The 16,402-nt window shown below is 52.5% G+C and overlaps 1 protein-coding gene across 1 annotated transcript; it reads left to right on the plus strand.

The window, feature by feature from the left end:
• The first annotated feature begins 6,669 nt into the window (after positions 1 to 6,669).
• On the plus strand, positions 6,670 to 15,817 carry KIAA0040 (KIAA0040 ortholog). Its single transcript, XM_066192168.1, has 2 exons — positions 6,670 to 6,746; positions 12,419 to 15,817. The coding sequence occupies exon 2, from the start codon at positions 12,531 to 12,533 to the stop codon at positions 12,861 to 12,863; it is 333 nt and encodes a 110-aa protein (XP_066048265.1). The 5' UTR covers positions 6,670 to 6,746; positions 12,419 to 12,530; the 3' UTR covers positions 12,864 to 15,817.
• Positions 15,818 to 16,402: the final 585 nt, after the last annotated feature.

Raw genomic sequence — 16,402 nt, forward strand, 5'->3', positions numbered from 1 at the left:
ACACTAAACCCTGGTGAACTCCTACCCTATCACATGTGCCCACCACCCTCAACACGCTGGCCCTCTCTGCCCTTGCACAGCTCAGAGCCATCACCATCATCTAGACATGGTCCTACATGTGGTGGGATCTCATATTTCCAGGAACTCCAAGAAGCATGCCTTCCCAGGCATGCCAGACTCCTCTTCAGGCACTTCCAGCCACCACAGCCCCCCCATCTGCACTTTACACAGAGATATTTCATCACAGCCCTCTTACCAAAGTCCCCTTTTTGCATGAGTGATGCTCAGGAACTTTGTTCTAACAGCAAACATCAGGAGGGTGTACAAAGGTCCTCAGCAAGGACCTCGGGCACCCATCCCAAACCCGGAGCTTAAGCAACACATTCCCAACAACACATCCTGCAGCCTCAGCCCAAAAACACTGTGAAGGAAATGCTGGCCCAGGAGCACAGAGTGCGGCAGGAGGAGGTGCAACACCTCCAAGAGCAAGGCTGGAGCAGGTCGATGAAGGGGCAGCTTTGTGCCACAGATTCACAGCTGCTTTATGGCTTAGGAGATGTGATTTTTATGGCACCATCTTCAACATTCTCAGATTTTAATTTTCCCTCATAAGACGGCATGCATTCATCATCCCTTTTAAAACTCTCCTTCCCATTTTTATATTTTTAAATCCTGGGGCTACAGGCTCTAATGTTTAGTTGTGTAGAGTGTAAAGAAATTATAATTTATCTCTTTTCATCAAATCTAAATGCAGGGGGTTTAAATTTTATTGATGAGGAATGCTGATAATAGCAGCCTCCAGGCTTATCCCCCTTCCCTGTACTATAGCCAGCAATTTTTCTGCTTGCAAGTTGTTTCAACAAGCACAGAATCAGTCCTAGAATGGTTTGGGAAGAACCTTGAAAGATCATGTAGTTCCAACCCCTCTGCCGCAGGCAGGGACAGCTTCCATTAGACCAGCTTGCTCCAAGCCCCATCCAGCCTGGCCTTGGACACTTCCATGGATGGGGCAGCCACAGCTTTTCTGGGCACCCTGTGCCAGGACCATACCATGCTCACAGGGAAGAATTCCTTCCAATATCCCTTCTAACCCTGCCCTCTTGTCAGTGTGAACCCATCCTGCCCTTGTCCATATAGCAGCACTCCTCTCCTTTACAGTATTTTTGGACTGCTTTCTGCTGTCAGTAGGAACATCAAAGGATGCAGCAATCCTGTAGGAGGCTTCTCCCAGCAGCACGGCTAATCCTCTTGCTCCCACCCAGGTTATCTCCCTGGCACTGCTCCTCCACAGGGGCCAGGGCCTGGCGTGGCTGCTGGCCAGCAGAGCAGAGCACACCAGGACGTGGTGGGGACACAAACCGCCTCTGTTCATCACAACAGGCCTTTGTCCCTGTGCTGACCCATGCATTTGTTGATGTCACAACAAAAGAGGGGGGTGAAGGAAGTAACTCTGCAAATGGTTAGGAGGACAATCCTCCTCAAAAGCAAGAGGTGGAGTGGGATGAGGTAGGAAATCCTCCCTCTAAGAATTTCAGAAGGTGTTGGAAACCGGTACCAGGGAGAGGAGCAGAAGAGGGCATGGGGCTAGAGGAGCATCAGGGCAGTACTGTTCCTCCACTCCTAGGGACAGTGTCTGTCCCTGCTCCTGGTCCAATGTCCCCTGGCTGCACTCGAGCCAGGCCAAAACCACATTGCATCTCCCTGTTCGCCCCTTGGATTGGCTCCCCAGACAAAACCTAAGGCTGCCTCTGCTGCCTGTCTGATGGGAACCTTGGCCCTCAAAATACAGGAACCTGCTCTCCCTCACAGAGGGGCAAAAAGAGGCAAAGCACCCCCAGGAGAAAGGTCATGGTTGTTTTTTCCCCTCTTTCACCCTCCACAATTTGCATTTCTCTCTCGGTTCCCTCCGGGCGGGTGGGTGAGCTCCCAACAAGCTGCCCTGCCCAAGCCCTGACACCCAGCTGCATCCTCCCCTCGGAGCCCTCGGTAGCAAACAAGATGAGGAGCAGGAAGACTTTGATCTGTGAAGAACAAAGGTCAGATAGTCCCACCCCCAGGCAGGAGCTAAGCCCCAAGGGCAGCACAGAACATTCCAATGGCTCCAATACCACCAGCCAAAATCCTCATGTGATCCTGTGTCCAAAGGGACTTCAGCTCACCACAGATCTCCGGGAACAGCTTCCCCCACGGGAGTGACTTATGGAGGGGAACAAATAACGAATATAATCAAAATACTACTACTAATTTGGCATCTGCATATCATTAAAAACCAGGATTGGCTCTCCCTGCCCACCTCTCAGCTAGGGCTCTGGGGGAAGCCAGCACTGAGGGATGGTCACTGACTGCTCCTCAGCAGCACGGGGCTGAGTTAAAGGAAGGACTGTGACAGAGGGGATGGCCGGCACAACCGGTTTTTCACCTAAAAATCAACCTTGGCAGATCAGATCTGACACCCATCCGGCATGGGAAACGCCTGGGGGTGGCTGGAGGAGGCATGAGCCACTGCTTCCTACAACTGGGGGCATATGCTGATCCTGGGGGGCACCAGACTGTGCCCAAGCATCACTCACCCCTCTGCCTTTGGTTCACACCTTCCACAAATCCAGCCCTTGGATGCTGCCACTGACCCCATTTCCGTGCTGGGGGAAGGAGCACTCCCATTCACCAACAGGTTTTCCTTCCCTGGCTTTTGCAGAACTGATCCTTGAGTGCTCCCAAACGGGAAGGCACCGCGTCACGCTGCCGGGACTCGCCCAGCCCGGGTGTTTTCCCCACCTCCGAGTGTGTCTCCTCTGCCTCTTGCCTTCCACCAGTGCTGCCTGTAGGATTTCCTCAGGAAGGAGTTCCTGAAGGCTCACACGCACGAAACAATCAGCTCTAAACAGCCCAAACACTGAACTGTGCCCTGAGCAGACACATACCACCCTCCTCCTCACCTGCACACAGGTCCCTTATACCGCAGCTTTCTAAAAACAAGCATCAAACAGTATTTGAGGAGGCACCTGAGGAGCTCACCTCACTCCCCACCTCAGCATTCTTCTTGTCTAAGCACCAGGGAGGGATGATCCTGCAAATCCTGACCCACCTTGGCAACCCCAGCTGCAAAGCCTCCCAGTGATGGGTGGGCAAGAGGCAAAGCCCCCAAAAGCTCACCAGCTTTGGGGCATTTTCCCTAAGAGCAGCATTTACCCACATCACTGCCTACATGGGACTTATCCCTAACACCTAAGGGCAGCGCCAAAACAGCCCAAGGTGGGACTGGGACACCTGAGCCCAACCTACCCTCAGAGCTCCCCCTTCCTGGAGGGAACAGAGCCCAGCTGGTAACGAGGGAGAGGAAGGGATGAAGGAGCTTCTCCCAAAACACCAGATTTGTGTTTGTTCTCCACTCGTGCATCAAGAGCCACTGTCCCATCCCTCCTCTTCATTTTCCTCCAAAGCCAGAAAACCCATTGCTGCTGCTAAATACCAAGAGCTGCTATTTTTATCCAGACCACGACCAGAGCATGCGTTATTTTTGGTGTTTAAACAGCAGGCTTTTTTTGTGGGAGGGGGAGAGGGAGGGGAAAAGGCAGAAGCATTGGGGAAAAATGAGAGGAATGTTTCTCTGGGAGCAGAGTTTTCCATTGCTTACTTTAAGCCAGACTAGTGTCTGCAAATAGAAATCACCACCAGAGAGCAGAGGAAGCAGCTGGGAAAGAAAGGTGTGATCATGTCTGCAGTCACTCTACCACTCCCTCCATCCTACCATGCTGAGAAAACCCCAAATAAACTGACCCTGGGTACCAGCTGGGTGTTATCAAGGAGTAAAGCTCAAAGCTGTGTAAGAGGGCAAACTGGTAACAATATTAGCTGAATCCAATGAAACAAGGGGGAAGCAAGAGGGTGTTTCTATCTTCAGTTTAAAATGAATAGTGTTTTCAAAATCAAATTAGGGGTTGAGGGGGCCTTAGAAGGGAATTGAAGGCATCAGGGCGCTTTTTGGCATGGGAAAGGCTTTGATATGACGTGGAAATAAGGATTTTGGGAAGGATGGATGGAAAACAGGAGCTGGAGGTGGGATTTGATTTCCAGCTGGTCCCAGGCCTGGGCTCAGACTGACATCCCATGAGGTGACAGGAGCTTGCCTGGCATGAGCTCACGCAGTTGCTGTGCTTGAGGGGCACCAGCAAACAGGGAGACAATCTGGAGCTGCAGTGATTCATCAGCGGCTGAGTCACGGCTTCCTCCCGCCCATTAAAGCTTCTGAGAAACAAAGCACGATTCCTTGGATCCCAGATATGCTGCGTGCCAAACAAAACGAGGAGGTGGCAGGTTCAAAATCCCTGCAAATGTACCTTTTGTTCACGCCACATGGGAAGGAGCCTTGGCACACCTTGCTGCGGGCGACATCCACGGGGTCAAGCATCACATGCTGTTCAGATTAATTCAAAACATCTCCTATACGCCACTATGGAATTTGAGCTGGAGTTGGAAGGGACCTTTAGAGGTCAGCTATGGGGAGGAGGATGCTGGCTTAGACAGAGCAGTGGATTGATTATATTTGTATATTCTTGCATTAATTCTAAGTTTCTTAAAGTCTATCTGATGCTTCCCAGCTCAGTTTAATGGCAACACCACCCTCGATGGCATCAAGACTCTCCTTCACAGGTAGCAGCATTCCAAGACATCAGCATTGGCAGTGCCTACCACCCCTGCCACATCACCACAGCACTCCTGCCTGAAGCCAAGAGGCTGCCAAGGCATCGTGTTCAGGGGGGCCCCTGAAAATCCGGGGAAGGAGCAAGGCCAGCAGCTCCTCCCTTCTCAAGGCCTCTGCCAAATTATATTGATGATATGAAAGCATGGAGCCCTAGTGAGGCTGTTTGCCCAGGGAATGAAGCAAATATCCCAGGTGCCAGGGACAGGCTGCGCTTTCACCTTCCCAGGCCCACGGAGCCTGAAGCCTAACACTTTCAGATATGCTCACCCTTGGAGAGCTCTGATAATAAATATTTTTAGTCAATCCTATACTGTCAGCACCCAGGTGGCTTCTGTGTGCCCGGGGAAGGACATTTTCACAGGGGGATTTGGTACCCACGAAACAAGGAATGGCTGCAGCTCAGTGAGGGGGGAGAGCTGGGATGGGGGAAGCTGGGAAGTAGTGAGCTGGGATGGGGTCAGGGAACAAGGGAGAAATAGGGTGGGGTGAGCTGGGACACAGACAGATGGGATTAAATGAGTCAGGATTAGGGTGAACTGGGATATAAGAAACTGGAAGGCAGTGAGCCACGTGATGCAAAACCCAGGGATCTTCATCCTGCAGCATAAAACCAAGGGAAAAGTTCCTGGCATTAAGCAGCAAATCTTTAGGGAAAAATTGCTTGGTGCTTCCCACAGGACATAAACACCTTCCCCAAGGCTATGAGGAGGCACTTAGCACAAGCTGTAGCCTACAATGAGTGTTTCTGAGGATCTCTCACCTCTCTGACCCCAGCACTAGGGTGAAGGCAGCAGGAGGGCAGAAGAGGCTGGCAGCCAGCTTACCTCCATCCCTCCACCATCTTCCCCCCTATTCCCAGCAGTGCAGCTCCTGGTGCTGCCAAGTCACAGCACTGGGAATGTGAGGCTGTTTTCCAGGAGCCTTGAAGGGTCAGATAGCTCTGGCTAGCCCAGGTCGACAACTCAGCACCAAGGCTGAGGTGGAAAAGCCAAGCCACTGGCTCTGGAGCATTAACGAAGACAAGGAGGGCAAATGTGGGGATTTTGCAATCCAAAAGGACTCAGTCCAACCAGAAAAATTCCAGCAGAACATTTTTCTAGTCGCAGCTTGCCCAGCTGTCAGCATCAGAACACAGTGTGGAGGCCGTAGAGCCCTGGACTGGAAAGCAGCTGAGATTCAGCAATTCCTGGATATCACTGCCATGGTGTTAAAAAAGGAGTAAGTGGGAGAGAAAGTAGCAAGTGAAGGGGAGGGGTGGCAATCCCAATGGAACTGGGATCACAGTTTGAAAATATTGAATCACAGAATCATTTCAGTTGAAAAAGTCCTCTGAGATCATCAAGTACAACCCTTAACCCAGCAATTCCAAGGCCACCACTAAACCCTGCACAGCCAGGAGTGCCCTCCCAGGCTGAAACATCCATCATTTCCCATGATTGTATAGCACCCATAATGCTCCTGGATGCTGTACGGACCAGGGGCAGTCCCTGGGGATGCTCCATCACCTCCTGCTTGGCTGCAGTGCCCCCTTTCCAGGGACAGAGGGTGAGCGTCAGGGCAGTGCAGGGGTGACAACATGCAGGGCGGGGGTGATGGGGTGCTGGGTGGAGGTGAGAGGGAGCAGGGTGGCAGTGGTGACGGGGTCCAGGGCGGTACTCCTGGCACTCTTCTTGGGGAGCTGGAGCTATACCCTGCCCTCCTCACCACAGCAGCGGCATCATCACCCGGCAGCCCTCCCAAAAACGCTTCTGGGAAAACCCGGGTTGCACCAAAGCCCGGCGAGCCAGACACTTGGTTCCCTCCCTCTTCCCAGGTTGGGGGCTGCTTTGTGCCCCGTCCCCGCCTCTCTCCCAGCCTGAACTGCGCAGCCTGGCCCTCGCCCCGCAGCGTGTGTGTGTGTCGCCGCAGTTCGGGGCTCCGCCGGAGGGTGCGGGGGCCGCCCCGGCGGGGCCGGGCCGGGGGCGGAGGCGGGCGGCCCGTCCCATTTCCCCGGCCGCGCGGCAGCTGCCGGGACCGGCGGGCGGGACGGGGCCGCGGCGCGGAGGTAAGGCGGGGGTCCGGGGGAGTGCCCGGGAGGGGGATCCCGGGGCTGCGCTTCCCTAGGTGTTATCTTCGGTGCCGTGTTACTCAGATCCAGGGTTTTTCTCGCCTTTTAAATTTTCTTTGAAGGCCATATCATCCGCTTCGCGCAGCTCGGGGGGGAGCGAGCGAGAACAGTACGCTGGGCAGAGAGCGATGAGCAGCACCAGCTCTCAGGGAACGTGTGTCTGGGGCAGTCTGTGTGGCACCGGGGTTCCGGGGCACCCGAGCCGCACTCACACGTTTTGAACACCACAGAATCTAGGGCGGTTTGACGGGAAGGGACTTTAAAGACCACCTCGTTCTAACCCTCTTGCCATAGGCAGGCACACCGCACCCTAGACCAGGTTGTTCCAAGCGCCGTCCACAACCTGACCCCGAACACTTCCAGGGATGGGGCATCCACAGCTTCTCTGGCAGCCCCCTGAGCCTCTTGTAACCAAAACCCCACGGGATGGGAGGGCCACGGCTGGGGTCTGCTGCCCGCCCGGACAGGCAGCACTGCCGTACCGTAGTTTGGAGGAGCTCCCAGTGCATCCAGGGATGACAGTGGCGCTCACCTAAACTCAAAACGGATCTTTTGGCCACAGCCCTGGTGATCCCGGGGCCGACGGCAGCCGCGCGTGTGCAGACGGTGATGACGAGTGGGCTCCAGGCAGCAGCTTGCAAAATAGTTTCACTTTAACCCTCTTATCCAACATCCATATAAGTAGTTTTCCAAATCACTCCCTTAAGGAATGAATGCGTTTACGCGTGACTTCTGGCAGGAAGGTTTGATAGTGGTGGGAATGAGATGAAGCTTCAGCTGGTCGTGTTTGCTGGGTGGTGGCTTTTGGTGTTTGTCGTTTACGTTTGAGGAAGGTCTGTGTAGCCTGCTGCGAGTTCTGGGAGACGGGCGGCAAAACTCTTCTTAGTCACCATTTCCGAAACAGCAACGTGCAATCCCTGCTAAGGAAACTGCTCACCCTCGGTGTCAGGTTTCATTCAGTTTTCCTTTAAGTCTGCAGGTGCAAGCAGGGAAAATAAGTGCCACTCGTGTGACAGCAGAGCTGTGTCTCTGCTGGGTGGATCAGGGAGCTCATAGGCTGTAACAAAAAATAGCCTCTCCCGGCCTGAACCAGGGCTGTCACTGCAATGGAAAGTTGGTATAAAGCTGGTATAAAGCTGACATACAGCCGGTAACAGATGGAAATGGTTGTTTAATAATATGATTCCTGCTTTGCACTCCTCAGCATCAACTGCACGAAGTGTGGTCTTATCTGCATTAAGGAAATGGGGGTGGCCGTGGATCAGTTGATTTCATGTCACCTCCCCGAGTCCCGAGTTGCTGCTGGCCACAGAGCACAGGAGTGTTGAAACAATCCAGAAATACTTGGGCCACATCCTGCAGGTCAGTTGCCCCCAGAGCTGCTGCTGCTCTCACTTTGCATGCAGGGGGCACCTTAGAGAAGCCCCACTTCGTGCTTAGTCAGGCAGCATCTCATCTGAGAGGAGCAGGTCGAGCTTTGTTAGGTTGGAGGGAACTTCATGAAGACATAAGAGCCTGTTGAGGGTTGGGCCTAAAGAACTTAACTAGCAAAATGACCTCCAGCTCTCCCCTCTGCCATGGTGACACAGCACAGAAGTTTCCAGTAAACTGCAGCTTTTCTGCAAACTCTACCTCCATCCCCAGTTGCTGCGGTTGCTCTGCAGAGCACAGGATGTGGACAAGCCAGCATTGCCAAGGCAACCCCCTCTGTTTTGGTTTCCCCACACGCAGGCTGGCAGCCTTTACCCCTCTAGCTCAGCCAGGCAGGCCCTGCATGCCAACGGTTTGTGGTGCCATCGCAAGCCGTCCCTCAAAAGGACCTTGTTTTCCACCCACAGCTCCCATAACTCCAGAGGAGTGGCAGATGCTCTCCACCCTTGCAAACCGGCTCTTTCGAAGCCAGGGTGGTTTAAAGAACTTTGTGCTGGATGCGCAATGTTGATTAAAACTTACACAAGTGGCATAAAGCCCTGCCGTGCAGAGCTGCCATCAGTTGGAGCCTTCCATTCCCTGGCCACAGGAGTTCCCAGGCGAGTTTCTATGTCAGCTTTCCCCCAGCTCTGCCAGCACCAGCTGCCCCAAAACAAAGAGCTCATTTAGCAGGATGCTTCACAGCCCTCCCTGAGACACAGCCCTGTCTCCCAGTACCTCCCTGGCCCTGTTTTTTAGTCCTGTATCTTGACCCAAAAAACAGCTGACCTCGCAATGGCAGCTCCACATGCTTGCAGCAAGCAGTTCACACCCATCCTGGACCACAGCATGTAAAGCAGCTCTCCATGTTCACCCCCTCTCTAAGGGGAGATGTCACAGCAAATGGAGCAGCAGCATGGATTTTCCTAAATGCAGCTCCTCATGGTGCACTCAGGTTTTCAGCTGGCAATGGGTGGCCTTGGGTAACCCCTCTGCCCTTGGAGTTGTCACCTCCAAACACATCAGTTCTTCTACTTTCCCCTCCCCTTCATTTTTTTTTTAATATGAAACTGAAGAATCCCATTATTTAGCACACAGACATCCCTTCATCTACAAAACAAAAAGCAGTGCACACACCAGGAAGAAAAGGCATTTGAAAACCAGCTGCATGGCCATGCTGGAGGATGGCCCTGGGCTTTGGGTGCTGCTCAGTTAGGGTAGGGGCAGATACCTCCACCTTCCCCTTCCAAGGGATGCCCATTTGGCTTGCCCAGGGTGGCCACACGTCCCTAGCTGGACACTTCCCAGTGACAATCGGCCAGGGCCTCTGCAGTGCATTCAGCTCCAGTTTAAAGTGGAAACATTTCAAAGGGCTTTGCTTTGTTTTTCCCTCCCCATTCTTTTTTCCTCTGCAAACAATTAATTACAAGTTTAAAAGGAAGTTCCAGCCCTCCTTCCCTACCCTGAAGTTTAGAGGCAGTAACTATAAAGCAGTTCAGTGCAGGAATAAAACTGTACATCCTGTTTTGTCTGAAATTAAGGCAGTTGTTGTTTGGGGGTTGTTTGGGTTTTTTACTTCTTTTTTGGAGTCAAGCATATCATAGGCATCCTGTATTCCTGCCTGGATAATGAGCTGCCAGGATACTTATGGATAAATGGCAGACTTGCATCACATGGATGATTACACTGAAGAAAAACTGCTCTGTTTATTTAATTTGCAGTGTAACCTTTACTACAGCTGCCTCAAAAAAAAAAAAAAAAAGACCTAGGAAAAGATGAAGGTCAGGACAGGGAGAAGGCCTTAAGAAGTGGCACTCACTTGTCTCCTCTGTGAGCAAAAGCAGATCTGGGATGCTCCCAGTTGGCTCCAGGCAGGGGGTAGGAAGAGGTTGTATGAGATTTGAGTCTCAGTGGTAGCCTGTGATTTCTCAGGTGGGGATGTTGATGATATTTCTATCCTCTGTTGAGTACTGGAATGAGGCAATGTGAGGAACAGCCAGTTTTGATGCAGCAGACTGGACAAACATCCAGTAATAATAATAATATTAGTAATAACAATAATAATAATAAACTTCTTCCAGCCAAAGCTAAAACCATCTCCCAGAGCAGTGCATTTCATTTGGTAACTCTCAAATGAGAATTTCGTAGAAAGGCACACAGAGAAATTCATGTTCAAAAGAGAAACCACCAGCTAATTGGGGCTAGGTCAGCTGTGTGCTCATGCAAATTGAAACAATAAATCCACAGTGGTCAGTCTGTTTCTGAGGGACAGGGATAAACCCCTTATTTTTAACAGAATCTGAGTGCTTGTGGAATCCTAAATTGAGAGCTTGGCATCTATGCTGAGGGATTCAGCTTTTGAGGTCCTGACAGTCAGGTCTGAAAGCCAGCAGCCAGGGGAGACCAGTGAAACAAGACCCTGTACAGTTTTGTAGGTCCCAGGACAGCATTTTGGAAGGCAGGTTTTCCCTTGGCAGATGCTTTTTTGGGGGACTGGCCAGGAGTTCCTGCCCAAGCAGCATCATGAGAGCTGTGGTTAGGGCTGGGTGGGACCGGTGGCTGCTTTTTTGGGGGAAGGTAGTTGCTTGATCTTCCTTTAGGAGTGGGGTGTAATGGCACAGCGAGGCAGAGGGAAGCACAGTGGTGCTAGCTGGAAGATCCTAAAACACTCCATACAAGAACCATCCCTTAGCAGGTGCCAAACAAGGAATAAATGAGATGCAGAGCAAGGAAGGGCAGTGCTGTAGACAAGCAGGATTCAGCTGAAACCAGCCTGGGTCCCCTTCCTGTCCCTCCCACAAGGTCCCCGAGCTCTGTGAGAGTTGCCAGAAGGAAAGATGAGTCAGTGTCACAGGGGACAAGTGGAGCAACCCCTCTAGGACACCTTTGGTGTTCTGGCTGTACCTGTCAAGCTTTTGTTACATAAAAGTGTTGGTTTTCCTTTTACTGTGCCTCAATTTCCCCTCCTGGGCACATGAGGATTTAGGCTTCACTCAGGAGGCTGCAGGGCTTGAATCCCAAAGGCTGGCAAAGACACAGCTCTCCAATGCTGAGCAAGAGTGAAATAGAGTGTAGAGTGTTGGAGCCTGATACTGTCCCTGCCAGCTCTTCATCTGTACAGCCTCTAATTTAGTGACCCCTGTGTTGAACCAGAACTGCAAACTCACAGCACAAAGGCCCCTGCTCTGCTCAGATGCTTTGCCTGGCCACAGGAGAGGAAGAAAGATGTGAGCAGAGGCAGCAGCTCCCTGTCCCTGCAGGAGGGCTTCCCTGAGAGCCCTGGCACTCAACAGCACCTCTTCTTCCCTGAGGGAAGAGGAAAACCTTACGTCAAGCCACAGAAATGCTTCTCAGCCCTACCCAAACCCTTGGAGCAATTCCCAGGTGAGGCACGGCAGCAGCAACTCCTCCACCCTAGCCAACCCTTATCCTGCCCTGCTGCCGACTTTGTGGCCAGCCCTGGGTACATGGAAGCAGCTGTGGGTGCAGGGCTGCTCGCTGGGCTCTCCCAGCTGAGCATTGCCTGCGAGTCCCACTGACCACAGTCCTCATCCAAAAAACAGGTGGTTTAGCCACAGCCCCAAACCTGCTGGAGGTGCCCAGGGTGCAGGGGCAGCAAGAACAGACCCTGCCTCTGTGCTGCCCATCCCAGATCACAGACCCTGAGAAACAGTCTGGCCAAAGATACCCCATCCCGGGACTGGGAATAAGGAGGGACCTGTGACATGTGGAGTCCTGGCTCCTGTGGCAGGACTGTGTCTCCACAATGGTCACTGGCCTAGATCAGGCAAGTCCTTTCCTAGACAGGAAAGCTTCTCCTGCAGACCGTATTTCATCTGCTACGAAACAAGTCCTACAAAGGGATAAGAAGAGCTCCGTGCTGTGATTGCTCAGCCAGGGCTGATGTGTACATCCAAAGGGGCAGGATTTGTGCTTGGCCAAATTCCTAGGCAAGTAGGGATGCCCAAAGCCCTCCTCAGCCATCCCCACAATCATGAACAAACCCCAGGAGATAGGAGGCTGTGTTTCTCAGATGAAGACACCCAAAGGGACATAGCAGGCAGCACAGTCCACAGCTCCAGGCCCTTCCAAGGCAGGAGACATCTTACCCTGCTGAGGCTTAGGCTGTTCTGGCAGCTCCATGGAGAAAACTGCTGAGGGAGCAGGCACCTGATCCATGTGGTCTCTTGTCTCTGCAGGCACCATCCAAGGACTCTTGTGGAGCCCACTAGCTGCTTACAGGAGCTGAGCATATCTCAAGGTGCCTTTCAAGCCGAGGGAGCAGCACAGGCAGCCTACTCAGGAGCTGACATGCAGCAGAAGATCAGCTCTTTCTTTAATTCCATCTTGGAGCTCATCCGTACCAAGCATGAGGAAGGCATCTTCAACACTGTCTGCCTGGCCGTGCTGTTGGGTCTGCCCTTCGTTGTCCTCATCGCCTTCATTTTCATCTGCTGCCACTGCTGCTTCTGCAGACGGAGGAGAGAAAGCACAAGGAAAGGTGGCCCTAGCAGCAATGGGCAGCTGCATGCCGAGAGGAACAAGAAGAAAAAGAAGAAGAAGAAGCAGGATGAAGAGGACCTGTGGATCTCGGCTCAGCCCAAGCTGCTCTTGCTGGACAAGAGACCCTCCTTGCCCATCTAGCAGACAAGGGGGTGTTCAGGTCCTCTCCTCTGAGATGCCACCATTCCTTTCACCTGTGCACCAGGAGGGGCGAGGAGATACCAAAGCTGCTGCCACTTTATGGTGACTTTCGACACAGGCTGAGCCCAGCACGCTGAAGGGCCAACAGAAAACAAGGCAGTCGGGCACAGGTTGTGCAAGTCTCTTCTCCCCCGCCATGACAGCGTGCCCTGGGGCAGAGACCCCTGCAAAGGACAGGTGAGCACACATGGTGACATGCCACCGGGCCCCACGTACCTCCTGCCATGAGCACAGTGCACGCACACGGGGCTGGCACACAGCGAACAGCGTGCGAGGCTCTCCCTCTGCACTCACCTGCGAGCACACGTGCTGTGGCACAGACAGAGGTGCACAGCACAACATTCACCCAAAGACCAAGCCACCTGCACACTCCCCCTTGCACAGCACAGACAGCTGTGAGTGAAGCAGGCACAGACACACCTTGTTTGCTTGCCCTGCCGTTGAGATGGCACAGCTTCACTGCCTAGGCTCCGTCCAAACCCAGCTTGCTTTGGAGACACAAAGAAAGCTGAGTTACCCTGCAGCTCAAAGATGTACCATCTCCCAGCCACCAAACCAAAGTCGCTTGCGAGCACCTGAAGCTAGATGTCCTCAGCCCGACCTTAGAGACCTCAGATACCATCCTAAGGCAGCACAGCAGAAGGATGCCTTGCCACCTAGGCTAGAGAAGGAGAGAGGAGGCTGCCACACCAGCCCTTTTGCACCAGCACTTAAGAAAACATCTTCCTTGAAAGACTGTTTTTATACAAACTTGCCATTAAAGAGCCCACCATGCTACTGCAAGAGCAGAAACACAACCTGAGGCTGTGTAAAAGCTTTGCTATGGGCATTAGAGTTATTTATTGAATGACTACTAAAGAAAAGCAGGACCAAAGGCCCCCCTGGAGTGGGACCAGGCACATGGAAGCAGTATTGAAGCAGCAGACATGGTTTTCTGGCACCCTCAGCCATCACCTCTCCCTGCAGCCCTTGTGCCATGTGTCAGACACACACAGACCCATGAGCATGTGCTGCCTCAGCTGATGGATGCCAGCTCTGCGTGCTGCACTGGAGGTTTCTGTATGGCTGTCAGACTGACCAGCTCTCGGATTCGAATGTGCTGTAGAAGCAAAGTAAATTCCATGTGCACAGTCATCCCTTACAAAGGGGATACATTTTACAGCCAGACTATGCACCTTTCTCCATCGTCATGTTCCTTGGAAAGACAGTTCAGCTGGGCACAGCAGCTAACAGGACCACACTCAGCCCTCATCTCTGCTCTGTTTCCCACCTGGCTTGTGTTCCCATCCTATGTCCCGTGAGCTGGGAGTCTCCTCTGCTCCCCAGTCTCTGCCGCACCAGGCTCTGTCTCCCCCATCTCTTTTTCCATTGAGGGATGTATGTGTGTGATGAGAACCCTCATGATATCTGGGTTTTGCCCTGTCTGTACACTGGATGTCTTGCTTCCAGATCTTAAGCTGCTGGAGCAGACCAGAGCTGCCAGCTGGAGCCAGGCATCTGGGGAACAAGCAGAAAAACCCACGTGGGCAAGCCTGGACAGAGCTGCTGGGCACAACTGCTTCCAGCCCAGGCAAGGGTGATGCCACCTTCCCCTCACTTGGAGGACAAAGCCACTGGCTGGAAGCAGCTGCTTGTGCCACCCGGTGCCAGCACAGCCTGTTCTGTCCGATGCAGGCAGGGCTGTGATGGTCACATCATGTCACAGGGTTTGGCTGCCTGTGGCTGTGCTGGGAACAGCTGTGAGGCTAGGCTGCTCCTCACACAGCCCTTTGAATTGACCCCATATGTGCCTTATTTCCCAGTTTGCTTTGTCACCATTGAAATTAGTGACTCCTTTCTGCTCCAAAACAGGAAACAATATAAAATGGTATAAAAATTAGGATTTGCCACATGTCATGCTAGGAAATGCAGAAATAGCTCTGATCTCTGTCCCAAGCTCACAGTCTAGCCAAGATCCTAGAGAACTAGCACTGCACTTGTATTATTCCTTCTTCCTTCCCTCCTTTCCCCATCCAAGTACTCTTCTCAGCTCTCCTGCCTCCACACTCACCGGGTGGCCAAAGGAGCTCATGCAGGTGCTGTGATCCAGAGGCATGAGCAGCCGTGGAGGCTGGGTGGTGCTGCCTGGAGGAGTCAAAAAAAAATTGGAGTAAAGGGAAACACGATGGGAGGCCAGTGGTTCAGCCAAACAAGCAGGGGCATGGAGGCAGCAAGCACTGTCAGAGTATAGCCTACCTGGTGTGGAAGTGCCAGGCTTTGCAGGGCTTCCTGCAGGAAGCCTTTTCTCTAGGAAGCATAGCAAGTAACTCCAGGTGAGGGCAACCAATTCCTACCAGAGAACTGCCAGGAAAACGTGAGCATTGTATCACATACACCTCCAGATCCAGGCTTTGGGGAGTTCAGAGCTAGGTCTGAATTTCAAGAGCTCCCCAAAACCATCATTCAAACCACCCCTGGGCTGGGCAGGGAGGGACCAGGAAACAACTCTGCCCTGATCCATCCAACCAGTGGATGGTCCAAGCCTTCTCACTCCCTAAAGCACGGGGGGCTGGCTTCCTTGATGTCTGCTGTTTGAACCAAACCACGCACTGAATCGGCTGCTTCTGGAGGAAAAAGCAAAAGAGCAGCAACGGCCTGAGGTGCACTAGAACCTGTTACCCACCAGCTGGGCAGCAGCAACCCTGCAGCACCCACGTTACCAAGGGGTCAGAGGTGCACAGTAGAGAAACTCCACAGTCCCTGCTCTCCAGACACCCCAGCCCTGCCTCTCACAACTGCATTTCAGTATCAACCTTCAGTTTTCCTGAACAAGTCCATGCAACAGGGAACAAAAACAAAACAAATGTTGTGCAATTTTTTTTAAACCAAAAATAAATTACTCTTAAACTGCAAACAAACACTGTATCTCAATCTCTCAGTCGTGTGTTTATTTTCGTGGGGAACCTGTGTCCTGGCCCTAGATAAGAGACAGGGAGAGCTCAGAGGCTGTGCAGCCTCTGCCTGCAGCCAGCTGTGCAGCTTGAGAGACCTTTTCTTAAAGAAACAGCTTAAAAGTTAATGGCCTTGCTTTGTTAATGAGCACAGGCAAGCTCCTCTACCCAAGGGCAAGAAGTTGTGGGAAGAACAAAAGGTGTGTTTGTGCTGTGGGAGGTGGGCTGCAGGTTTGTTTTTTCTTACGGAGGATCAGCAGCATGGACTAGTTAACCCCAGTTGGTTTTGATCAGACAACTCTTTCATGGTGTCTGCAGCTTGCTGGGCAGAGCCTTTCCAAATCCTACACCGTGGAGCTCTGCCTCAATGAGGGCAAAAATTAAAAACCTGCTTGTCAGCCAGAAGAGGCACCAAGCTGTCACTTCCCCACAAAGCTGAGGCTCTGGAAGAGACTGGTGAAAAAGGAGTGCAGGACCACAGGGATGAGCAGCTAGAAATGGCAGACGCCCACTTCTGGGGAAGAAAGGAGCTTCTTGCTTCTCTCCAGA

Source organism: Chamaea fasciata, unplaced genomic scaffold (genome assembly GCF_029207755.1).
Source record: "Chamaea fasciata isolate MVZ Bird 193981 ecotype frontalis unplaced genomic scaffold, bChaFas1.0.hap1 SCAF_10, whole genome shotgun sequence".
Classification (NCBI taxonomy): Eukaryota; Metazoa; Chordata; class Aves; order Passeriformes; family Sylviidae; genus Chamaea; species Chamaea fasciata.